The sequence below is a fragment of the Lissotriton helveticus genome, chromosome 5_1 (genome assembly GCF_964261635.1).
Source record: "Lissotriton helveticus chromosome 5_1, aLisHel1.1, whole genome shotgun sequence".
Taxonomy (NCBI): Eukaryota; Metazoa; Chordata; class Amphibia; order Caudata; family Salamandridae; genus Lissotriton; species Lissotriton helveticus.
This window is the reverse complement of record NC_136065.1, coordinates 1,945,767,199-1,945,793,751: the sequence shown is the minus strand read 5'-3', so window position 1 is coordinate 1,945,793,751 and position 26,553 is coordinate 1,945,767,199. Positions and strand designations below refer to the sequence as shown.

At 47.1% G+C, this 26,553-nt stretch overlaps 1 protein-coding gene across 1 annotated transcript in view; it reads left to right on the top strand.

Moving 5' to 3' along the window:
- NPEPPS (aminopeptidase puromycin sensitive) overlaps nucleotides 1-26,553 on the top strand; it is a 1,244,137-nt gene that overhangs the window by 856,544 nt on the left and 361,040 nt on the right. Inside the window, exons 14-15 of the mRNA XM_078645599.1 lie at nucleotides 8,935-8,998; nucleotides 9,576-9,715. Coding sequence (XP_078501725.1) covers nucleotides 8,935-8,998; nucleotides 9,576-9,715 — 204 coding nt within the window. The remainder of the gene's footprint in view (nucleotides 1-8,934; nucleotides 8,999-9,575; nucleotides 9,716-26,553) is intronic.

The following is a 26,553-nucleotide window of genomic DNA, read 5'->3' as shown; positions in this document are numbered from 1 at the left end:
GTGGGTAAAGAGCGATAACCAGATATCGCTGGCATAGCGGGGGAGAGAGCGACAATTGACCAACCCAGCCTTGAGGGTCACAGGGCGACTGGATGGTCTAGGGTTTCTAGCTTGTAAGATGGCGGGGGGTTCTAGTACAAAAGAGCATTGTGAGCAACTAAAATGCTGCCTTTGAAGCTCAGAAGGATTGCACCATGCTCCAGGGGTACAAGCGCCGTGTCTCAGTCTCAGAAGCTGAAATAAGACCAGCAAATCCGGGTAGTCTGGGACGGACCAGCAGTATGGCTGGAGCTGGTTGCGGGTCAGGCGCGGATGGGCGCAGACGGGCTTTCCTTTGGCGCGCCTGCAGCGCGTCGTGAACTTAATGGAACTAAATAGTCTAGCCCGCTAACCCCTGACTCCACCCTCGCGACCGGAAGTGATGCGCGGTCGGCCTCACTACCCTCCACAACAATCGGGCGGAGCCCGTGGTGGACCGGGGTAGGAGGGAAGGAAATGAAGATTCAAAGTAGGTGAGCAAAGGAAATATGCGAGCAGCAATAGGGCAATACAGTATTTAAAATCAGTTTTAAATCAATTTTTAAAACATTGGCCGTAAACTAGCGGCTAGCGCAACCAACCACATCAGTAGCGGGCCGTCCGCTTACACGTGGCGGTAGGCCTCACTGCGGCCTGGCTGGGCCCATCACTGCCTGTGTGCCTATTATCCGGCGGCCTTCCCTCTTAGCGAACACTGTGAACACTGTTGGGTGTCGGGCCTGCCGCAGTGTAGAGGACGCTGCTGGTCGGACCGCCCACTGACAATGGAGCTGCGCTGTGCGGGCGAAATCCTTTTGCCCCCCTGAGACTTGTGAGTACAGCAGATCGGATTACGCTACTGTGCTCCTGGTGTTTACTGATGTGATTACGGTCATATTCATCAGCGCGTGACGCCTGCGACCCCGCTAATTACTTAACAACAGAAGTGCTCCGCCTTATCCCTGCCGCCTGCACTGTTGGGGCCTTCCTCTTGTTAGCACGCTACTGTGATCCTGTACAGGCCCTCCCCCGCTGCGAGCTTCATGTTTAAGACCTGCCTATGGAACTGTTAACCTTCTGATCTGCACCTACCTACGCTGCTTATCTGCCCCTAGGATCTCTTTAGCGGCCTTTGGAATCACGCTTGCGCTTGTGGCTGGATGCATCTGAGTGGCGTTTTTTACTAGACTTGCGTCCCCACTGCCCTCCTGAGCCCTCAATACCCTCACGCTCTGGACCAGACGTTATTATATTGAGGTCTGCCTTGTTGAGATCACGCCATGACGGCGTGCTGTCTGTAATTAATATACATTGAATATCACGCTCCCCTTCTGCTTACCACTATACAACGCGGTCCACCTCTGCTTAGCCTGCAGATATCACCATGGAACAAGCTCCGTTGTTTACACGGATCCCTGATGATGATGTTAAAACCTTACTCCTCGCTGTGCAACACAGCATCTCAGACCTCTCTGGGAAAATGGACACTATGAACAACAGATTAGATTTTTGTGTGCAAAAAGTGGATAAGCACGATGGGCAGTTAAAAGAGGTGGAACGACGGATATCCGACAATGAGGACACAACTACGCGACTGCAGATGCAAGTAACTCTGCATAAATTGCTGAATGTAATTGCGGCGAAGAATGAGGACATTGAAGCCAGAAGCCGCCGCAACAACGTCCGCATTTTAGATATACCGGAGAGCACAAATACGGGGCGTATGGAGGACAATATTGAATGTCTCTTGAAAAGCTATTTTGGAGCAGACTCTTTTTCGCCGCACTTGGTGGTCGAGCGTGCACACCGCTCCCTTGGCCCGCGTTCTCCCCCTGGAGAGACCCCAAGAACCATCATAGCACGCCTGCTTAATTAACGTGACCGGGATGTCGCACTCCAGAGGGCCCGGGAACTGAAGCAGATGCAGTTTGAGTGGAATGCTTTCACTATATATCCTGATTTTACTCTTGCGGTGCAAGAGGCGAGCCGAAAATGTCTTACTGTGAAGCAAAAACTCAGAAAAGCTCAAATTGACTATGCCTTACTATATCCTACGAAACTTCGTATCACGCACAATGGCAAGCAGATCATATGTCTCAACCCGCAGCAGGCCGAAGATTGTCTAAAAAACATCACGAGAAACTCTCCATGTTGGGATCAAAACTCCAGATCGCCTTCCCCTTCCATTGATTAGATTGTGCAGGTTGTCTATCTGAATTGCTTCAACCTTCATGGGACACCTTGGCCCCGCTAGAGCCAGGTCTGAACTGCAAGGCAACGTTTCTGACATGGCGTGCTGATCCCTGAGGGTGTCTGCCATCTCAACTTGTACTCCACGACTGAACTGACGTCAGCAGCATGATCAGATAAGTGACTGCACAAATATTTCACACATTGACTGCTGTGCGGACTAAGCATTTATATTAATTGTTGTTACCAAGGTATGAAGGTAAAAACGTTATGTCCCACCAAGCAAACTCCCTCCCCCCCCTCCCCTTGACCACTCTCACCCAGATGTGGGTTAACACCGAAGATCTGTGATGCAGGGGGAGGTTACCTAAGGGAAGGAACTTCTGCGCCCACTGGTGCCCCCCACCCCCCCCCCCCCCCCCCATGGGAGATCCCCCCCTGGTGGCTTATTTTGCCAGTTGTTGTTTTTTGTTTTGTATTGTTGTCAAGCTGGCCGACAAATGTTAGAATGCTACGGCCGAGCTTTCTTGGGACTGTGGGGTAGGCAGCAATATTCCGGCGCGATTGTGGGTGCCGTTGTAGGTGGGGTTGGGTTGGGTATTGTTGTTTTACTTATTGCTCCTGGACAATGCATTGCAAACCTATGTTTTGAGAGGGAGGGATTGGGATGGGAAAGGTTCTGTTTGCTTTCTCCACTTTGGACGCGTACACATCGGTGCATATATCGCTTTGAGATGGAACACTTGTACTTCAGTCATCATTGTAATCAATATATTTTATTTCAACTACGATGCTGACTCAGACAGCTCCACTCTGTATTAAACTGCTTCCACGAACGTCAGGGGCCTTCGAGATCCTCGCAAAAGAAGGCAGACATTGTCCTATTTAGATAGGCACCACATACAACTGGCAATTCTCCGGGAGAGACACTTGGACCCTAGGCACCCACCCTGCTTTGGTTCTAGATGGGCCGCTGTGCGGGCTTTTTCGTCTTATTCAACATACTCTCGAGGCACGCTCATCTAAGTTTAAAAAAAACACACCCTTCATATTAGGAGACACGTACAGCGATCCTACTGGCCGCAGCTGTATAGTATGGGGTGTCCTAGCCACACAATCTGTTACCCTGGTTTGCAGCTATGGCCCTAATTCCGACGACCCGGGATACTTCACAACATTGTGGGGCCACATACTAAAAATAGGCTCTACATATGTCATATGGGGTGGGGATCTTAATGTTTCTCTTTGTCCGGCTATGGCTCGCTCTAACCCCCAACCTCATCACTATACCAACGCCTGTGCCATCCTATCTGAACTGTTTACTGAACATAGTCTCTTTGATACCTGGCGCACCCCAATACCAAAGAAGGCACATTTTATACTGCAGGGCACGCTACATGGTCTAGGCTAGAATACTGGAAATGTTCCCGTGGGTAAAAACTGCTAGTCGTCTGGCGCGCACCGGTGTACCTTGAAATGATGCCCCCTTGCTTGATCGCTATACCCCCTTCACATTTCCCTCCCCCTCCCCTCCCTGTTGGCGACTGGTTCCAGACGCTCTCCTGGAAGCAATGTTCCAGGCTGAATTAGGGCAGGAATTTGAATTTTTTTTTCTAGAAATAAAGGATCGATAGATAGTGTGGCAACTCTTTTGGAGGCGTTTAAAGTTACGGTCAGGAGTATTTGTATTTCAAAGAGCTGTTGAGTGCTTCGTGACATTAGGAGGAATCTTAGGCGCCTTGAGCTCGACATTCAACAATTAAAAGCAGACTTGTGGGCCTCTGACGCCAAGCGTGCTGCACTCCGCGAGAAGATCAGATTATGCGGACACAGCTGACCGAGAGGTGAAATTTCAAGGCAAATATTTCATTGCCCGTCGACATGGCGAGGGAGAGACGGCGAGCAGTAGCATGTGCGATTCGGAATCCACGATTTTCAAACTGTTTTGGATGTAGTGGACAATGATGGGGTTCTACACAGGGACAGTCTAGATGTTCTTACGACATTTACGGCATATTATACGGAACTTTACAGTTCACAACGTACTGATCCTCTAGACTTCTCTCTACTTACAGGACATTACTTTGGGGTGGCTGGGAGATACTCAACGCAAATTTTTGATGGCCCCATTCGAAGATGATGAGCTGCGCGAAGCAATAATGCAAATGGCGTCAGGAAAGGCGCCAGGCTCCGAAGGGCTCCCATTGACTTTTACAAAATGTACATAGACCAGCTGCTCCTTGTGCTCAAAGCGGTTTTTCTTGAAGCCCACGAGACATTTATCTTACCTGACTCCATGAGGGAAGCTCTTGTTACATCTATATTGAAACTTGGTAAACCTGCAGATCGTTGTGAATCATACAGGCCGCTCTCTCTAATAAATACTGACAGGAAAATCCTGGCTAAAGTGGTGGCGAATCGACTCCGCTTGCTCTTGGATAAGCTGGTTTTGCCGGACCAGGCTTGGTTCATTCCTGGTAGACCCCTGAAGAAGGGTCCGTTGATGGTGACCCGAAATGCATTGGGTTTATGAAAGATTGGGAATTTGAATTAATGATGAAAAAAATCAAATAATCATAAGATGAACATTATGAACTTGTGAATAATACGAATAAAAATTTGAATCATCGAAAGGTGGACTACAAGCTTTTGATTAGTGTTGTTGTTGAAACCTGAAGGAACGAGAAATTCCTCATGTTATAGAGCGCACATCTTAGTGAGAAGCGGTCCTTCTCACTCTACGTTCATATATTCATTCCTGGTAGAGCCACATCCCATAACCTCAGGACTCTATTCTACAAGCGGTTGTTCCCAGGTTGCAAATGATAGCAGTATTCCTCAACGCCTCTAAGGCTTTCGATTCAGAGGAATGGGACTACCTGTTCACGATCTTGCAGTGCATGGGCCTTCCAGTCAGTTTCATATAATGGATCAGGTTTTTGTACATTTCGCCCACTGCGAAGGTCTTCATCAGTGGCCATGCCTCTTCTCCCATCCCCTTCTCCTGCGGTATGCGCCAGGGGTGTCCTCTCTCCCCTTTTTATTTGCCCTGATTATGGAACCCTTGGCTGCAAAAATTCGACAATATTAGTCACGCAGGCCTTGACTGTTTCCTACATCCGATACTCCTTTCCCTATATGCGGATGACTTGACACTGTATGTCAAAGATCCGCAACATAATCTTACGCCGCTGTTATGTGTATTTGTCAAATTTGGGGGCCATCCGGTATCCACATAAATTGATCCAAAACACAGATCTTTCTGCTGACCAGTTTGGTTACTCCTCTTGACACGGACTATCCCGCTTGTGTGGTGTTGATGATGTTAAATATTTGGGGATCCGGATCACAGTCACGTCTGATAGGGACGAATTAATGCGTATGAACTATGGCTGTGCAATGGAAAATGTTGTTAGCTGTATTACCAGATGGATTGCTCTCCCGTTAAGTATGGCTGGACGTATATCTCTCATAAAAGTGGTGATCCTTCCTAAAAATTTTTAACTTAAATATTCCCTATGACCCTGGGCGTCATTTATTTGCTACCCTTGGGACCGAATTGATACAACTTGTTTGGGGCGGTACGGTAAGGTAATATTTTTATTGTTTGGTTAATTGAAACCTTTACAATTTCCATGTAAAAAACTTAATAGCAGCAAAATTCATGTTTCTAAAACCATGTAAATAGAGCATATAGAACTTTCATGAGTTATATTAGCATTCACAGAGCAGCGGCAGAGAAATTCATATTCTAAAACCATTTAGATAAAACATATAAAACTTTCTTAAATTATATTAACAAGCACAGGGCAGTTGTCAGTAAATGTTTACACAGTCCGTAAGTTAAAAAAAAGCGAGGCTCAATTCTCAAAGAGAAAGAGAGGGAGTGTTCCATCATCAGTTAGTTATTAACCGCAGTAAGAAAGAATTTGCTGCTAGCTTTAAGGGGCCATGAGGCGCAGTCTGGTCACTTGACGCAAGAGCTTTTGCCCCTTCCGCTTCCATGAATTGAACAACGCGACATGCTAGTTGTACATCTCCACCTCCAAAAGATGCCTTCACAGCTTGTCTGCAGGTTCTTATCCACTTACTTACAAAGAGCGGCTTTAATAACTGTCACCCTTCGGCCTGTAGATTTCTGCATATACATAGTAGGTGTAATACACTTTCGTTGGTGTCCTCGCATAGGCGGCATATTGACTCACCTGGAAGTCGCTTCCATTGGGGGAAGATGCGGTAAAGATGGTAAAATGCCCAAGTGAAAGTGAATATATTTTTCTTTCCTCTTTCTATTAAAGCCTGTGCCTAAGTATGGTTGTGGAGAGGGTTTATCATAGCTGTGAACCACAAACCATCCGTGGGCTCTTTCTGTGACTTGTTTGGGGCGGGAAACAGCCGCGTATCCAATGGAATGTGCTGATGCAACCATAATCCCAGGGAGGCTTTGACCTCCCCAGTTTTGATCTTTACTACTTATGCGCCCAGGCTCACCATGCCCATTATTGGTTCCATGTGCCTCGATACACACCCCATGTTGCCACCGAACACTGACTTGCAGACCCCATCCCGCTGGATGGTTTTATTCTCTCCTCTACCATGCCCCGAAACCATGGCCCGTTTTCTGTAGATTGCACACTTACTGCATAGTCCCGCATTAGGGCTCACACGAAAGCACCCAGTTTATACTCTCCTTTGCTGCTGCTCACATACCACCCAGCAATATCACTAATCACTAATACAGGAAAGGTTATTACAAAACACTGTGCACATGAGAAATATACGCTGTTGGGGGAACTTATCACAATGGCAAATACCGTACCCTACAACAATTATGCCATGATCCTCCGCCATCCATTATGGACACATTTTTATAAGCTCGACTCCGTCATGGCATTCAAGCCACTAGTGATGTCTTCCCCCTCAGAGCCTGTAGTGTTCGCCCCTCTACATAGCATTTTACGCGCCCCCACCACTTCTTACCTGGTGTCCATACTCTACCACGGGTTATATAATGACGCTGAGTATCCTCAATGTCCAGCGCGTGCTAAATTGTCGCTGGAGTTGGACCAAGATATCACTGCTGCATAATGGCTATACTGCTGTCGGCTCACAGAACAAATCTCTGCCAATAGCAGACTCTGGGTTATGCATTACAGATTCCTCCAACGTAGCTACTGTACTCCGGTTACACTGCACCGATTTGGCTTGAGGGATACACACAATTGCGACAGATGTGGGAGCAATTGTGCTGACTTCCTGAACCTCGCCTGGGAATGCCCAGACCTTCACACTTACTGGGATAGAGTACTTACAGCGATTGACTCTGATTTCCTTGCACATCCCAAAATCTCCACTCTTAGCTCTCTTGGGATATACAGAACAACTCCCAGCTAAACACCGAAAATGTGCGTCTTTTTGTCTTGCTCTAGCTAAACGGTACATAGCCTGTCGGTGGGGTAGGGAGCGCGCTCCTAAATTTAAGGACTGGCTTTCCGACATGATACCCTGGCAAGATCAACTATGCACCTACGCCAAACTTTTACCCCGCTCCTCACGTCCCCGAGACATATGGGGCCTATTGCAGACATACCTTTTGGAGCACCCATTTACTGATGAACTCATGTCTTAAACTGCCACACTATCTCCCTATACGATGGGCTGTTGCGGCTCTTCTTTCAGGATAACAATACTGGATCATGATTGTTTCCATTTTTTAATGATGTTGGAGCCCCTGACGCACTCCTCTCCAATTTCAGGCAATGATAAGTAAATGACTGCTGTCTGATTGTTTTTCTCTCTGTATTATGGACGCTCTTGGATTATGCCAAATGTATCCCTTTGTTTCAATTGATAAGTGATCTGAGATGATAATGTATGCTGATGTGTATTTTGATTCTATTTCCTAATTGTTTCAACTGTATGCTCCTTACAGATACTGAACATTTATTGCTTGGTTTTCGATGTATGAATAACAAACTTTACAATAAAAATAAAGTTAAAAAAAATTTGAGTGTGCCAGAGTGTTGGATATTTTATGAAATCTGCCTGTGATAGGTGGGATGAATTATGCTTGGTGCTGTCTGTATGTGATGAGCGGTGTGCAGAGTGCATGACTGTGGGTGGAGTACGTTTTGGGTAGCGCGTTATGTTGTGCTTTGGAAGTGTTGGCTACAATGTGGGTGTACTTTGTGATCTGACAATTGTGGTGAGTGGTATGGAGTGTTTTTGTAACTTGCTGATGTGAAGGTGTTAATATAGGCTAGGCATGACCGGTACAATGTTTGTGAGAGAACCCGTAACTGTCTGTAGCGTGTTAATACTCTAATTGTTCAAACACTGCACCATTGTTTTACAATTTTAGGTCACATTTTGAAAACTGTGATAAAGACAAGGGATTGTAACCAAACAGGTTGCACAGCAGGAGAGGCTGTGCAAGAGGGATTGGGCAGGGATGACTTTGGGTATACAGTATGGAGAGCACACCGCTGTAACTGGGCAGTAATTGTTTGAGGATAGTGTGTAAAGGGGGGGGTTGCAGGCAGGACCACATTACAAGCAACAGTATATATCCTTGCTGTACCCAGTAAAGGTAAAATACATGATGCTACTAATTGGCAATGTTTAGACGAGTTGTTTCGAACAGCTAGTGATAGCAATATTAAACAGTTGTGAGGTTATATTTGTAAGCTAATTTTAAGACCAAAATTGTTCCTAATGCATTTCCAGCACCATCATGAACGAGTGTTAACATTAACACAAAAGAAGTTCTGTGCCAGCGGACCACATACTGGTAAAGTGACAACTTGTTTTTATGAATTCTTTTTTATATCGCTTGTGTTGAAGTCAGCACAAAGGACTGTTGATTACTCCTATTTTATGAAAATTATATTAAGCAGCTGTAAATATGTTGAACACTTTGCCATGTAGGTTTATCTCACTATAATAGAACAGAAAGGACTTGCATACCCAGACTTAAATCTTAGAGCTCACATATAAACTGTCCTTGTGTGTTTTTGAGGTATGCAAAGTAGGAATGTAGAACATGAATCCTTTAAAAAAAAAAAGGCCAGTTTGGTAAGGGGAGGGGGGCTACCAATGTAGGCCTAATCTTGCGTACTCCATTTGACTTGTGTTACATTTAGGTTATGTCTTCTAGATTAAGGCGAACAGTGTTTAGTAATAATATTGATTTGAATGGTCTTGAGGGGGCAGAACTGGAATTTTTCATGCTTTGTCCTACACTTTATCTTTCTGTGCCTATTATTGTGAGCTTTGTGGATGTTTATTATTCCCTTCTGCTTTAGCGATGCCCTTATATACTCTAACTTCTACAGTTAAATAGCAGTGTCATGTGGTTATCTTTTTAGGGAATGAACAGCCACAGTGGATGGTCCCTATCAGTATTGGTACGAGTGAAAATCCAAACCAGGCCAAAGAGCATGTACTGATGGACAAGCCAGAGCTTACTGTGGTGCTAAAGGATGTAAAACCAGAGCAATGGGTTAAGGCAAGTGAAATAATAATGGGAAGGGCACAACAAGAAGTTGTCTGGTACAAAAATGTGTTGAACGTTAGTGAAAATCTGTATTAGCGATCTCTTGCTAGCAATTGTATGCCAGCTAGTTTGCCACCTCTTGACCATTCCTTGCTGCTCTTTCACCTATTTTATATTCCTTCTTTTACCCTTCTTCACATGTCATCGGCTTCTTTTGTATGTGTCGATATGTGCATAAAAGAGACACAATTCTTTGATGCTTGGTTGTATGCACAGCCTTTCCTCGAGCAACCTTTCTCCTTCTTCGCTGCCTGCTGATGTCTGAAAATAATTAGTTGTCTTGGTCTCTCTCCAATGAGGAAAGGAAAGGCTTCTAAAATCAGAACATGGAACTTTAAAATGTGTGACTGCCTCCATGTGTGTGTGAGCTTCACTCCCTCCCCATGCTTACCAATAGTCCCATCCAATTCATGGTCTATTTTCTCCTGTGCATCTCTTGTCAGCTGGTTACTTATAGCTGCATATTCTTCATCTCTTAAATCTTCTCTGTGCTGGATCGAGACAAGTTTAACTTGGTAGTATTTCACCAGGAGGTAGCGCCACTGGTCTGAACTCTTTACTCGTGTTTCCCTAGATGTGATGTCACAGAGCCCTAAATTTTTTCTTTACCCCTCACGACTCCAGAATTGCTGTCTGTTCCAAAATTCTCCTAATGTTGCTTTACTGTCTTGCAGTGCTTAAGGATAATGCCACTGAACGGGTTATGTTCTCATAGGCGCTTGCCTTGGGAACCCGTCCTGGCTTTTTTTTCCCTGTGAGATACCCGTACTGGGCATCCCCAAGGTGAAAGCCAGGCATCCCGCCGCAGGGGGGCCGTAGTGGAGATTAAGCAGCTAATGCCCAGAGCTGCAGTGTGTGAACCCGTGATTCGAGTAGGCACCGAAACGAGAATTATCGAGTCCGTGGATATTTGGGCTCAAGACCCTGCCGCGTCGGGAATTGAACCCTGGTCCCGGGTCTGACCTCGGCTTCAGGGTCTGCCTCCTCTAACCAGTGAGCCACGCTTCGGTGCTGTGTCCTACACTGGTGAACATGATCTTGATTTCTTTGTCTGTTTTTTTCCAGATCATAGGGCCAGATGTACGACTATTAAATTTTGCGAGACGCAATTTGCGAGTCACCAAATTCAATGTACAACAGTGTCTCAGACACTTTGTGATTCCCAATGGGGTCGCAAATTGCATGCCTCATGAATAGTAATGAGGCTGTCGCAATTTGCGACCCCATTGGGAATGGCTAGCACTCCCAGGGATGTTGGCTTGCTGGGGTCAGCAGACCACCATGTCTGGGACTGCTTTGTCAATAAAGTATTTTTTTTTAATGCAGCCCGTTTTTCTTGGGGACTCCATCTCCCACTGCAGCGCCTCTAGGCCCCAAGGAGGTGAGTGAGGGGCTGTCGAAGGGTTTGCCCTTTGTGACGGTTGAGCCGTTTGAGTCCATGGGTCGGCGCTGGTTGACGCCGGCTGGAGGCTCTGCTTTGGTGCAGGGCCACAGTCCTTTGGGATCTCGACCTAGGACGCCGGTCTTCGATCAGCCGACTCAGGCACTTACGCCGGCGTAGTTGGTCGAAGTTGCCTCTCCTCCGTTTAGGCGTCATACGACTTTGGATGCGGAGTCGAATATTCAGACTGAGAGGAATATGCAGTTTTTGATTCCTTCTCAGGAAGGGTTGTGGAAAGGCAACCTGTGTCTATTGAGGCAGGGCCATTTCAGCAATTCAGCCCATTTCTGACATAATGTGCCTCAATTCGAAGAGAGATGGTGGTCTGCTCCGGGAGAGGGTAGTGGTCTGGATTCATTACCAGCTTCAGGGTTGCTTTCTCCCCCTGGCCTTGCTTCAGAGGCAAGCTCCTCCTTTGCAGACATGTTAAGAAAAGTGGCTGCAGTTTTAAACTTGTCACTTACTACAGTGCAAAGGTCAACAGTCCCTTTGATTTAGGTCCTTTGTCAGGGACAGCCAGGGGAAGAACCTCTTCTTCCGTTTGGGGTGGTCCTTTTTGATATTTTATTTGGTATGAGGGCCAGGCCTGTGTCGGGGACCTCAGTTGACAGGGATATTGCATTTAGACACCTGCCTGCATCTGGAGACCTAGTTTGACTTCATGGACACCCTTCCACCTGTAGCTTAGTGACTCAGGTTGCAAGTTCTTCATGGGATGTAGATTCTGTTCCTAAAACTCCAGTGGGTAAGAAGTCTAGGAGTCGTGATGCATGTGGTAAAAACATCTATGCTTCGGCAAGCTCAGCCTTGAGTTCCATAAATACATCTTGTGTGCTGGGGCGATATTCCCTTGCCTTATGGGATTCACTAGAGCATGTTACTATCTCTTCCGAATAACCTCCGCTCGGAGGTTATTGATTCGATTGAAGATGGTTAACAGGCGGCTAGGCTTACCATAAAGTGGGGTATGGATACAACAGACTCTGTAGGTTGAGCCATGGCATCTGCAGTGGCATTAGGGCATTGGGCTTGGTTCTCAACTTCAGGTTTCTCGGAGGCTGTCCAGTCGACTCTGGTCGACATGCCATTTGATGGTGCCCATCTTTTGGGAGTCAAGCTGATGCAGCATTCAGACACTTCCATGACAGAGGTCTTCAGAATAATAGTTTTTTTTTTGTTACTGGGTAATTTGCCTTTGTACTTGAGGCAGACTATTTCTTTATAAGCGAGTAAGCTTTGTTAGGGTATTTTACATATTCGTTGTTGGTTTACCACTTGGTGTCCTTCGAGAGCAGATGTTTATTTTCAGTACCATTTGTTCCTTGTTTAGGATTGGTTTAGATAACAGAGGGAGGTTTCCATTTGTCCCTTGGCCTCTGAGGATGAGCCGTGTGCTCAAGAGGTTACTGTCAAGAGACTTGTCTTCTTGTATAGAAGATTTTCTAACCCAAGCTTCCTTGAAGCGATTCAGTATGCCAAAATGTGCATGGTACAACCTTTTGTTGTCTCTCATGGGGGCATGTTGGTATGCCATTGGTAAGTCTGGTATAGAGGGACTTTCTGGTCTTTACTCGTCAGAGTATTAAGCGTAGTATGTCCTCACTACTCATGTGGGGTGCATTTTTATTACAGCACTGATGGATTCAGGGCCTACACTTTGTATTCTTTTGAATTCATGTTCTTGTGGTAATCCTTCATTAAAGTCCTTTTGGACTGTGTTCTTTGGTGCAGGGTTTCTCCTCAGCGGACTGCATATCTAGATTTCATTATTATATGTGCTTCACTTTTTGGAAAATTGTGAGTAAACTCAGTTTATGGTATATTCTTTGGAAGACTTGAGTTAGTTGCCTTCTCTGTGGAGTGGGTAGGTGATTCATTTGTTCATTCCTAGAACATGATGGGTTTAACTCTGTATCTTACGCTACGTGAAGGGTAGTGTCGGAAAACAATCTGATGGAGACTTCTACCTGCAGTTTCCTTACCTGTTTTTGGTCATACAATTTGTTTGCATTTTTTGATTGTATGGGAAGCTCTTGTTATTCTCCCACAATGCTTTTTGCATCTGTTGGGGGATATAGATGACCTGTCTTTTTGGGTATGTATCTATTTTTTCTGTGTTTGCAAGTCCTTGGTAAATCATGGCTGTTACTTCTTGAGGCGGTCTTGTGATCAAATTGTGTTGCATGCGCTTGTTGCTAACAAGGATTCAGTTTATATATTTCCTTTTAGTGTTTCATTTTTTTCTTATTTAATATTTTGATACTACACTTAAAGGTGCATTCCCTTTTCTTCTTTCACTTGCCTTGGTATTTTAAGCGTGCCCACTGCTCTGTATGATCAGACTTTCGGGCCGTGATAACAAGGGCCATACAGGTGCAGACTTTGTAGATGCCATCGCTCTGGCAGTAAATGGCGGCCGGTGAGGCTCTGTGTTGTCGACCACTCGGAGTCAATTGTGACACAAGTTAATATATATTATGCATATGTACGGGTGATACATCTTTGTGGCAAAAAAAATGTTTTTACAACGGGCATAATTGATGAATATCAATATAAAATTCAAACCTATTAGTGTCTCTTTACAGTGCATTTTGTTATCTTAGAGTGGCTATTTTGTTCTAACAACATTCTCTATACCATGAAGGTAGTATTGCTCATCTTTCCTTGGTGCTCATTCATATCGGTATAATGGAATGAGTTCTGAGAGTCCTTCTTTTGGATTTTATCATGACACTTCTTTCTCTGATATTTGTTTATTGTTGTGAAGAATGCGGATTAAATTACTTCTGTCTTGCACTCTGCCTTTTTGGTCAACATGTTCTCTTTAACTTTAGGGGATAGAGGATAATGCCTGTTAACTGACAGGTGGTTCTTTAGTTTTTTTCCCCCTTTTCCTTCAAGGGCTGATTCTCTCAGGCCTGTAGTTATATTTTATTTTTTATGTTCTGTGACAGTGGTCAGGGATTCTATTAACATCCAAGCTCTTGTTCTGCTAATCCTACGTACATTTGGTTGGTTGTTAGTTATGACTGGCTGGTTTGATTCTCTTGAGAACCCGTTGTAGGATTCGTTCGCAGACCCTCCTCCAGTGGGGTATAGCTATGGTATTTAATTCAATAGTTAAGGAATCTGCAGCTAGATGTCTCTATTGGATGTAAAAGTTACTTACCTTTAATGTAATATCTGGAAGAGACACAGTTTAGCTGCAGATTCATTAACACCTTGTACATTCTCCCCACTTTAGGAATTACTGTTGAGGTAAGGGTTATACCCTTTTTCAGTACTGGTTTTATATACCGGTGATCACTATCTCAACTTATGTTGAGACTCAACACACCACGTGGCCTGGCCACATAGGTTTTGTTTAGATGTGGCCATACAATCCATTTCCAAATGTGGGTGGTCGGTAGGATGACTGGGAGTTTACTCTTTCGCAATGGATTGCACCCCAAAGGGAAGTATATATATTTTTTTAAGTCTTTGTTTGGTATCATCATACCTTGCATTGGCACTATCAATAGGTCACGTAATGGTGCGATTCAACAAACATCTTGGTGTTGTCTTTATATGTTTAGGTGTTTGTTACCATGCCATTCATTACTATTAATGAATGATCTATGGAGTGTAAGGTTTTCTTACTTTACGAGATGGTTATTCATCAGGTTGTTTCATGTAGCCCTGTGCTTTGTTGATTATTTTGGGGTTTTCTCCTCCAAATCCATGTCTGGTATTAAACCATTTGTTGTTTCCGCTTTATTAATTTTTAAATGTTTTTGATCCCTCTGGCACACTGTTTTCGCAATGAGTTTCTATAGTGGCCCCAAGTTCTCGTGAGGAAGGTTGCACAAACAAAACTGACATCCCCGTGCCGGAGGGGACTTGTATGGTTCTACTGACGTCATGACCGAAGTCGACTAAGCCGTACGACGCCGTCCTCCGGCACGCAGAGGTACTGATGAAAAAGTTCCAAATCCAGACTGGTGCCTGGGGAGAATTCAAAAGTTATTGAATATGCGGCTAGACTGTGTCTCTACCAGATAGTATGTCACCAAAGGTAAGTAACTTTTAGGACTGGAAGTAAATCAAATTTTTTGCAAGATGCAATCTCCTTTTTAGGTCTCGCAAGACCTATAGTAAACACAAATATGGAGGGTAATTTCTCCTGTCGCTTGCCATTGGTTGATTCTGGTATAGGTCTTCTTATCTGGCTTATGGTTGGATTTTGATCCCATACATCACTTCCGTTTTGCCTCCGTTTTAGAAGAAGCAGCACCGACCAACTACAGTCTAGTTCCGCTGCTGGCTGTTATCTATTCATTTTGGGACTACTTGTTTAACCTCTAGTCCCTGCTTGTTGTAAACAGCTGCTCTTCGCTCCCGCATCGGGCTGCAGCCTCCTCCCCTCTGCTTGATGGGCTCTTTTCTTCGTGGAGCCTGCACAGCGCTGCTGATTCCCCTCCCCTTGTTTTAGTCTTATGACTGCTACAGACAGGGACAGTAGTTATGGGTCTCCCACGCAGGGCCCGCCTTCAATCACTGGCCGACAGCTCTGGTACACACCACTCGCGGGTGCTTGTGTTTTCAGTGCGCCATTCGTGCTTTTACCTTTATTTCGTAAGCACAGACTGCTACAGACAAGGGGGGCTAGGGGTCTTCCACAAAGGGCCCTCCTTCAGTCATTGGCTGACAACTCTGGGCTACTCCAGCTGCCAGCAGAGAGGACGACAGGCCGTCCAGCAAAACTTCATTGTTTTCCGCCGTTGCCAGTGCTTGTTTTATTTTCAGTGCGCACTTTGATTTTTTTAAGCAGCCCTGCATCCCTGTGCTATGGCAGTAGCCGCCGCATACACCGTGTCGTGTGTAGGGACGGCGCCAAGTCCACGCTCACGAAACTCCTCACTGCAGTGGGTATCATTTTTATTTATTTATTTATTTGATGCGTTTTTGTATAGCGCGGACTTTACCCAAAGGTGTTAGAGGCTTCACAATAGGAACAGCAATGATACATGAGGAGAAAATTACAAGTGAACAAATTACAAAAGCAAACGTTACATTACATGAGGCAAAGGTGACAATCTGGAGCAAACAAATACAAGTGGTAGCAAACGGTACCCTACAGGAGGAAAAAGTGACATGTGTGCAGGTTACAAAAGCGTACAAAGGAGAAGTAGGGGTAAAGTACTGCAATAAATGGCAGACACTCAAAGTCAAGAATAAACATGTTAATCATCTGCCTGCCGTAGCTGTTCTAGAGGCACGAAGGTAGGATTAATAATGCTTTAATGCCCACAGGCCGCCTTCTGTCTCAAAGGAATGTCATACGTGGCAAATAAAAGTGCAATTTCTTCCCAGTCCGCGCGCCAAAGTGAGCAATGGGCACAGGCGGGGCTGGTGGGTGAACACGGTTATTTGGAAACTGCTGAAACAGTTAACAATGTAGGACCTTTCAGCTTTTATTTATTCACCTATCCCTTGTTTCTTTTCCAGTGGCTGGCAGGTGGGACCGTTGGTTGATCTGATTATACAATTCATGTGTGTAGCGTGTACTGTGCACGACAATATTTGGGGAAAGATAAGAGAGAGGGGAGTTTAAAAAACATCCAGGGAAGGTATTGTCTGTTGGGTATGTATTGAAGAGGGGACTCGTTTTAGCAGGTGAAATGTAAACTGTCGGATTGTCGGGTTTAACAGAATGCCCCACCTCCGCCACTATCGGGGGTGCTGGGACAAATGGGCATTAGGTAATTTTACTGTCTGCCTTTACTGTCAACATGTTGCAATATCCAAGTTTATTCGGTCAAGTATGCTTTCAAAATAGTTGACTTTATGGCTTAAAAACCGTTAAGATTGTGGAAAGCAAAAACCCCCTCACCCCTTCCCCCCCCCCCCACACACACACACACACACATTAATCAAAAAGCATTTGCAATTCAAGAGGTCTCGCATTTACGCAAGTTTAAGTTATTGGCATTGACACTGCCTTTTATTTATGTTTTAAAAACAAAAACAAAAATAAAAGGCATTGTTATTTGCAATGTCAATAGCTCAAACTTGCGTAAATGCGAGACCTATTGCATTGCAAATGCTTGTTTGTGAACTGCTTTGAGTTTGGCAGAAAAATAGCAAAAACAGAACTGCTCTGGATCTGTAGCTTATATTTGCCAGACTTTCATGACCCCAAGACGTGTTTCCACTGAAAGCCTCTCTCCAGGTGCACATGATGGGAAGAGAGTGGATAAAGCCTCCATGGCCAAGTGGAACACCGCAGGAGACCAGATTCCCTAGCTGGAGAGACTTTAAAACGCCGATGGGAGACTCTTCTCTATACCAGTGCCCATATGTCATGTTCTGAGGCCTCACGCAGTGAAAGATCCAAAAGGAGATCAGGCGGGGAAAAAAGTTCCAGTTTGACGAAAAGAGGTACTGTAACTACTTGTTTGCCATCAATGGCTAGGGGGAGAGCACCGTTGACGTTGAGAGGTACATCGGGGTGTAGACATCATACAACCTCACTGACTAATATAGAGGAGTGGCTTTCACATATGAAAGTGATCAGACTTTTTTCAGAGTCTGATTCGAAGTACTCCAGAGCTTATTCACCATTCATGCCAACCTCTCCAGTGACCATTCCAGATTTGCCAATACTGCCTTAGGCTCCAATGGAATCCACTCCTCCTCCACATTCCTCTTCTCTGCCTCCTCAGACACCACCTCCTCAACCAGCGATTCCAGCGGTACTGTTGCTGCCATTACCCCCTCTCTGCCACCTCTTCTCAACCACCGCAGTCTCCTGTACCACTGGCACCTACACCAAGGCAACCTAGATATCGCTCCTGTCACACCAGACCGCTAAACGTCAAAGTCAAGATCGAGATCTGTAGTTAGCGTCCAAGATCTCACAGACTCTCACTCTCAAGACTGAAAACATACTCTACATCCAGATCCTAACAATCTTGTCATATAACATGTTCATGATTGTATCCGCCTGCCTTATCGAATTCTCCTCCACCGACAGGATCTTCTGTAGATGATAGTACCACCTTCCAGGAGGTACATATCAAGAGTGCTAACAGATTGAATATTGATTTAGCTATTGCTACTACATCCACCCACCAAATTTTTGAGCCACTTCATCTGTGGTCTGCAGCTAGGCCACGACTTCCTTTGATTATACGCCTCCTAGAACAAGTGATGGAACTTTTTCTGACTCCGGCTGCTGTAAAAAATGCTCGATCACTCCTAAAAATAAAATACAGACCACTGGATCAATTTCCTTACAGAAACCTGGCTTAATGACCACTCAACGGCCATCCTTGACCTACTCATCCCGGGCTACTAAATCATTAGGAAAGACAGAACAGACAGAATTGCAGGTGGCCTGGCTATTGCTTACAAAAACGAACTGCAACTCTCATGTGTAAAAAAAAAACTCCGAACACTTAACCTTTGAGTACCTTGGCGCCAAACTCACTCTTCAGGGTACCCCCCCCAATTTGCCTACATAATATCTACCACCCTCCGGGTGATCCACTCTCTTTGCTGAGGAATCTATCTGACCTTCTTTCTCAATCTTTTCTCTCCAACTCCAAAAACCTCTTCCTTGGAGACTTTAACATCCACTGGAACAATACTGCTGACCCCACAATCACCCATCTCTTCAATCTTCTAGAAATCAATGGCCTTGTTCAAGTTTGTCACTCGCCCACCCACACTAAAGGTGCCACTCGTTATGCCATCATATCCAATAATGACCTGGCTTCCATCTCCAGCATCTTTCCCATTGACTGGTCCGACCATCACCTCATCCTGTACAACATTGAATCCACCCCCTTATCCCCCCCCCCCTATTAAAAGTCACCTACCATTGAAATGGACCAGAAACCTCAACCAAATCCCTCCTAGTGAACTTGAGTCTAAACTACAAGCTCAACTTCTTCTCACCCCTCCCTCCCAAGACGCAAATGAGCTCACTGAACTCTTCAACAAGACCGCCAGTGAGGTCATAAACCTCCTAGCCCCTCCCAAACCAAAAAAGCAAAGAACCATTCCATCTAAAACTTGGTTTAACTCTGATCTCAACGATGAAAGGCGATCACTTAGACTGACTGAAAGATCTTGGAGACAACACCCCTCCGCCGCCCACCTTGCCTGTCTCAGGGCCGCTAGATCGTCGTATAAAAAAACCATCTTCTAGGAAAAGGCCTTCTTTTTCCAAATACAACTCGATCGGGCAAAAAATAGATTCAGAGAACTATTTAACATTGTCCGCAACCAAACATCCACAGCTCCCCCCAAACTTACTACCTCAACAAACAGATGTGAGGAAATTGTCAACTTCTTCTCCGAAAAAATTGACAAAATTGATCACTTCTTCCATCTAATGGAGATCCAACCTAATTCCCTTCTTGTTGCTGACAATACACTAAACGATCCTCCCGTCTTGACTCTGTCTCCTTTCCCTTCCACTCCCCCTCTCGCTACTACCCCTCCAGAACCCAACCTTCCCCCCGAAACAAAAAAAGTTGCTTCTTGGTCTAATTTCCACACCGTGACTGAACTTGAAGTCTCTAACATCATAACCAAACTTAAACTGTCCTCACACACCAAAGACCCTATCCCTTCCAGTCTTATCCAGAATCTCAAACACATCAGTGGCCCATACTGGACCAACATCATCAACACTTCCTTATCCACAGATTGTGTCCCGGACTCACTTCAACTCGGTCAAATCACGCCCATCCCTAAAAATCCCACCTCTGACCCAAATGACCTGAACAACCTCCCCCCTATCTCTAACCTTCCTCTTCTATCCAATGCCCTGCTTCAACTAGATAAACACATTAACAACTTCAACCTTCTAGACCCTTTGCAATCCAGTTTCAGAAAAGGCTGCAGCACGGAAAACGTCATGCTTAATATAATCAGTGTCATCCATTCTTCCCTTGACAGCGGTGAATCCTGCCTTCTCATTCTTCTAGACCCCTCAGCTGCCTTTGATGCAGTCAACCACAACTCCCTTCTCAACTCACTCAAGTCCCGCTTTGGCCTCAACGGACAGGTCCTTAAATTGTTCACATCATTTCTCCAACACAGAACTCAACAGGTCAAAATGAACGACTGTCTTTCCAACCCCTCTCCTATGTTCCTAGGCGTCCCCCAAGGCTCTATTCTCTCCCCCTCCCTCTTTAACCTCTTTATGGAACCTCTTACCCTCATCCTGAAACAAGCAGGAATCAACTAACAGCTCTATGCTGACGACACACAACTGTGCTATAAGATTAGGTCTCACGCTGATGTATTTCATCTTAACCACACCTTAAACAAGATCTAACCCTGGTTCCACTCCAACCACCTCAAACTCCACCGTAATAAAACTGAAATCCTCCTCTTCTCCCCTAAAAACAGACTCCCCATCCAAACCTGGATCTCTGACCTCAATGCATTCAACTGCTCGCCCTCTTTGTCAAACTCCGTGAAATCTCTCGATTTTACCGTTGACTAAAATCTAACCAACAATGATCACATAATCTCTGCTCAAGGAGCTCTCTTCACTCTCCGTCACCTGAAGAAAATCAAATACTTTATCCCACCTGAATACTTCAAATGGGTCGTACAATCCCTAGTACTCTCGAAAATGGACTATGGAACGCTTGCCTCACAGGAACCCCCAAAGTCCACCTAGCCCCACTCAGATCTGTGCTCCACCTAGCAGCCAGGCTCATCACTGCTATAAACGTTTTGACCACATCTCCCCAGCCCTGAAGGCTCTCAACTGGCTTCCTACTGAAGGTAGATCCTCCTACAAGCGGCATGCATCACACACAAAGCCCAATCAATCAATCAGTGCATTTATAGAGCGCACTACTCACCCGTGAGGCTTTCAAGGCGCTGAGGGTCGGGGGAGGGGGTGGGGTGCTGCTACTGCTCGAACAGCCAGGTCTTGAGGTGTCTCCTGAAGGTGAGAAGGTCTTGGGTCAGTCGGAGGTGGGTGGGGAGGGAGTTCCAGGTCTTGGCGGCGAGGTAGGAGAAAGATCTGCCGCTGTTGATCTTCTGGTGCGTGGTACGGTGGCGAGGGCGAGGCTGGGTGAGCGGAGTTGGTGAGTCGGGGTATAGAACGAGAGGCGTTTGTTGAGGTATTTGGGTCCGGCGTTGTGGAGCTCTTTGTGTGCGTGGGTGAGGAGCTTGAACGTGATCCTCTTATTGACGGGGAGCCAGTGCAGGTCTCTCAGGTGGGTGGTGATGTGGCTGTGGCGGGGGATGTCCAGTATGAGGCGTGTGGAGGCATTCTGTATGCATTGTAGTCTTTTCTGTAGCTTGGCCGTTGTCCCTGCATAGAGTGCATTGCCATAGTCGAGCCGGCTTGTGACGAGGGCTTGGGTGACAGTCCTTGTTTAAGTGGGGATCCATTTGAAGATCTTTCGTAGCATGTGGAGGGTGTTGGAGGAGGAGATGGTGTTGACTTGCTTGGTCATAGTGAGCGATGAGTCCAGGACGAACCCAAGGTTGCGTGCGTGGTCGGTGGGAGTCGGTGCTGTGCCCAGGGCGGCGGGCACTAAAAGTCGTTCCATGCGGAGGGGGATGGTCCAAGGATGAGGACCTCCATCTTGTCTGTGTTCAGTTTCAGGCGGCTGATCTTCATCCATTCGGCGACGGCCCTCATTCCTTCTTGGAAATTGGATTCGGCGGTGAGTTGGTCTTTGGTCAGGGAGAGGATCAGCTGGGTGTCGTCGGCGTAGGAGATGATGAGGTCGTGTGCGCGGACGATGTCAGCGAGGGGGCTCATGTAGATGTTGAAGAGCGTTGGGCTGAGTGATGAGCTTTGGAGTACGCCGCAGATGATCTTGGTGGCCTCTGAGTGGAACGGGGGTAGGCGGACTCTCTGGGTTCTGTCGGTGAGGAAGGAGGAGATCCAGTCCAGGGCCTTTCCCTGGATCCCTGTGTTGTGGAGACGTGTGTTCAGGGTGTGGTGGCAAACTGTGTCGAAGGCAGCTGAGAGGTCTAGGAGGATGAGGACTACGGTTTCTCCGTTGTCGAGCAGGGTTCTGATGACGGTGGCGGCGATGAGGGCGGTCTCGGTGCTGTGGTTGCTGGGGAAACCAGACTGGGACGGGTCGAGGGAGCCGTTTGTTTCGAGGAAGTTGGTCAGTTGCTTGTTGACTGCTCTTTCGGTGACCTTCGCCGGGAAGGGGAGCAGGGAGATGGGCCGAAAATTCTTGAGGTCCTTGGGGGTCTGCTGTTGGCTTCTTAAGGGGGGGCGTTGATTTCAGCGTGTTTCCAACTCTCAGGGAAGGTGGCAGATTCGAAGGAGCTGTTGATGATGTCTCGGAGGTGGGGTGCGATGATGTCTGCTTTGTTGAAGATGTGGTGAGGGCAGGGGTCGGATGGAGAGCCGGAGTGGATGGTGTTCATTATCTGGGTGACGTCTTCGGTGTTGACGGGGGTCCGCCGACTGAGGAGGGCGTGGGGGGCATTGGTTCTGCGGCTGGTGAAGGCGTCTGGTTTGCGAAGCTGTCATGTATGTCGGCAATCTTGAGGTGGAAGAAGGCTGTGAGGGAGTCGCACAGGTCCTGGGAGGGGGGAGATGTCGTTGAAGTTGGAGCTTGGGTTGAAGAGTTCCTTCACGATGCTGAAGAGCTCCTTGCTGCTGTGTGCGTTGTCTATGCGCTCTCTGAAGGACGTCCTCTTGACGATGCGGATGAGCTGGTGGTGTCTGCGTGTGGCGGTCTTAAGGGCCTCGAGGTTTTCCGCAGTCTGTTCTTGGCGCAGGGCTTTCTTTAGAGTTCGGTGGGATTTTTTGGAGTCCTTGAGGTCTGTGGTGAATCAGGTGGTTGCTTGTTCGGAGGGTTCTTGATAGGGGCGATGGTGTCGGCGCAGTTGCTGATCCACTGTGTGAGGTTTCGGGTGGCGGTGTTGGTGTCCGAGGCATTGGCCGGGGGGGGGGGGGGGGCCTGGGCAAGGCAGGTGGTCAGCTGGTCAGTGGTGACTTTGCTCCAGCATCTTCGGGGGATCTGCGGCGGTTTGATGTGTGCGGTGAGTTTATTGTAGGAGAAGTGGATGCATCAGTGGTCGGTCCAGTGGAGAGTGGTGGTGTGGCTGACCGTGACGTTGGTGCTGACGGAGAAGATGGGGTCCAGCGTGTGGCCTGCGTGGTGGGTCGGGGTGTTCACTGGTTGCTTCAGTCCGAAGTTGGAGAGGTTGTCGAGCAGGTTGGTGGTGTTGTCGTTGTTGTTCTCCATGTGGAAGTTCAGGTACCCCAGGAGGATGTAGTCTGTGGTGGTGAGGGCGTGCGTGCTGACGAAATCGGCGATGGATTTGCTAAATTGTGGGCATGGACCCAGTGGTCTGTGGATGAGTGTTCCTCTGAGGGTGGTCTTGGGATCGGTGTGGATCTGGAAGTGTAGGTGCTCGGCGGTGCTGAGAGTTGCTTTGGTGCTGGATGTGACTCTGAGGGTGTTCCTGTGGACGATGGCGATTCCTCCTCCGGGCTTGTTGGTACGGTCCCTCCGGATGATTTTGTAGCTGTCCGGGATGGCAATGGCGATGTCAGGGGCCGAGGATGCGTTCATCCAGGTTCCGTCAGGAACGCGACGTCCGGGGCTGTTGAGTCGAGGAGGTCCCAGAGTTCAATGGCGTGCTTGTGTACGGAGCGGGTGTTGAGTAGGATGCACTTGAGGTTGTTGTTGTTTCCTGGGCTGGTGTGGGAGGCGGTGGTTCGGGTCCTGGTGTAGCAGCAGTTTCAACAGGAGAATGGTCCGTGAGTGTGCATCGGGGTGGCTTGGTAGCAGGCAGTCGAGCGGCCGGTGTTGAGCGCGAGGAGGGTGGTGACGTCGAAGGTCCATAGTGCGTGGTGGGCCTGTCGGGGGCCAGTGGTTCTGGTGCTGGGCACGGCCCAGGCTCGGACGGGCGCTGACGGGCTTGCCTCTGGCGCGCAAGCGGCGCATCCGCTGCGCGGCCGTGCAGCGGCCTGCATTAAGAAGGGGTGGGGTAGGGAGGAGCAGCTGGAAGGCAGGTAGCGTGAGCCAATGGGAGGGAGGGGGGCGGGGCCGCAGCGTCAGGAAAGAGCGGGCAGCGGGGAAAGGACGGCGAAAAAAAGCAAAAAAGACCAGGAGGCCACTTTATTCACTCGGGGGGGCAGGGGGGGGGGGCAGAGGGGCGCAGAGGCAGCACAACGGGGGATCACGAATAACGGAAAGAAAAGCGAGGTAGACAGGGACACAACACAATCAGATGGACAGAAAAACAAGCACAGATGAGCAGAGAGAATACAATCGGATGGACAGAGCAAGCACAAATGAGCAAAAAGAGAGAAAGCAGACAGAAACAGGTAGAACAATTCTTATAGCCCACCACTGGGCCACCAGGGATGAGGCTCAGGCGGGAGCCTGCGGGTGGAGGAGGGCCTCGAACTTCCAACAGTAGCAGCAGTAGCGAGGGGCAGGGACACGGCACCAGCAGGGTGTGCTGATGCGGTGGGGCAGCGGCCTGGCCTGAAACGGGGTCAAGGGCTGCCCGCTTTACCTCACAAATAAACTTTAAAAAGTATGCAGCTCCAGAATAATGAGGAGCACAAACATCTCCCCTTATTCAAAAAGAAAACCACTCAATCTCACTCCTTCTCTGGAAACGCCCTCCCAAAGGAACTTCCAGGACCCCCCAGGTCTAGCGCTAGCTAGACCTGGAGGCATCAGAGCGCTTTACATGTGTGAAAAACAAGATTACAGGAGTTGCTCAAACAGCACACAATATAAACAATAAAAAAAACAAACGTTCCATTGAAGTCTAATAAAACAGAGACGTAGCAGGAGCAGATATACTTAACATAAATAGTTAAATAGTGGCTGGGGAGGGAGAGATTAAGGGCTGAGCTGTTGGTGTAGTAGAAATATTGAAAGAGGAAAGGCGGGGGGAAGAGCAGATTGGGAGAGGGGGGGTGGTCAGCCAGGAGGGGTTTTTAAAAGGGAGGTGGGAGTAGGATGGGGGCACAGACAGTGGGAGGGGAGAGGTGAATGTGAGGGAGTGAAGTAGAGGAGTGTAGGGTCGGAGGAGGTCGAAGGTCTGATTAAGGACCCCAGTATTTGCAGAGGAGATGCAGTTTAAGGTCCTTTTGTAAGGCACTAGAAGGGGGTTGCAACGCAGTTCCTCTTTGCGCAGATCCAATACCAGACTCCTCTTTTCAGCTGCTTGGAAACTTCATACCACGGCTACATCTTCTACAGTACCTGCTGACAAAGAAAGCAAGAAATGTTATTCAGTGGGCAGAAAAGTCTTCCTAACCTCTGCAGTTGGGCTGCTAGTGGAATTGCCCTCCTGGGGCTCTATGCTAAGTCTCTTTAGGACTCCAAAAGTTCATAGACGATTTTACTAGAGACAGGCGTCTAGATTTTCCAAGAGATCGTTAATAAAGGCATGATACTGTCAAGCCAAGTTTTCAGCGGTGCAGCCGATGGCTCCACTCTCGCTGCGAATGGTTATTGTCGTGGCCTAGCTCTTCAACGGTAATCTTGGCTGAGACTAACCACCTTGAAACCAGAAGCCCATCATCGTATTCTGAACCTGCCCTTTTCAGGTGCCACTTTAGTTGGCTCTCATGCAGATGTGTTCTAATGAATCCTGAGTTTAACACACTTTAATCTGTCGAATTTGAGAAAAGGAGCAAATGTAGGAGACATTCCCATAGGCCCTATGGCCCATACTATTTTCACTAGAGGGTTCAAACCCCTCATTGGACTCCTGGACAACAGCAAAAACATGAATCTCAGCCACATAGGCAGCAGCAGCTCAGTCAGTCAAGAGGCAGAGGACAGCAATCATCTGCCCAAGCCACTAAAACAACTGGTGGCAAACTATGAGTCCTCCCTTCCCCCTCCTCTGTTGCCTACTCTGGTAGAGTGAAATAGAACATCTTGTCTTCAGGAATGGCAAAAGAGAACCACCAACAAATGGGTTTCTATTGTAGAGCATGGTTACTCTCTCACATTCACATGTCTTCCACCGTCCATGCCAACAGAGAAAACATCCCTTTACAATTGGTAAAACCTGCAACAAGAAGGCTCCATCCTCCTGCAGAAAAGTGGTGGAAAAGATGGAACGGGAATGTCTTGCTGTTACCTTGTGATGAAAAAGAAAGGTCCGAAAAACACATATAGATCCAATTTAGATCTAAGAAAGCAGACAAGTGGATTTGCAAAGAAAATCCTGAATGTTGGCTCTATACCAAATATACCCCAACCACATCCTGTCCAATAGTCCTACTAGATGTCCATTTTCACATCCCAGTAACCAAGAAAAAAAAGATCCTTTCTTTCGGCCTAAAATCTGCACCACAGACTTTCTACATGCTTACATCCGG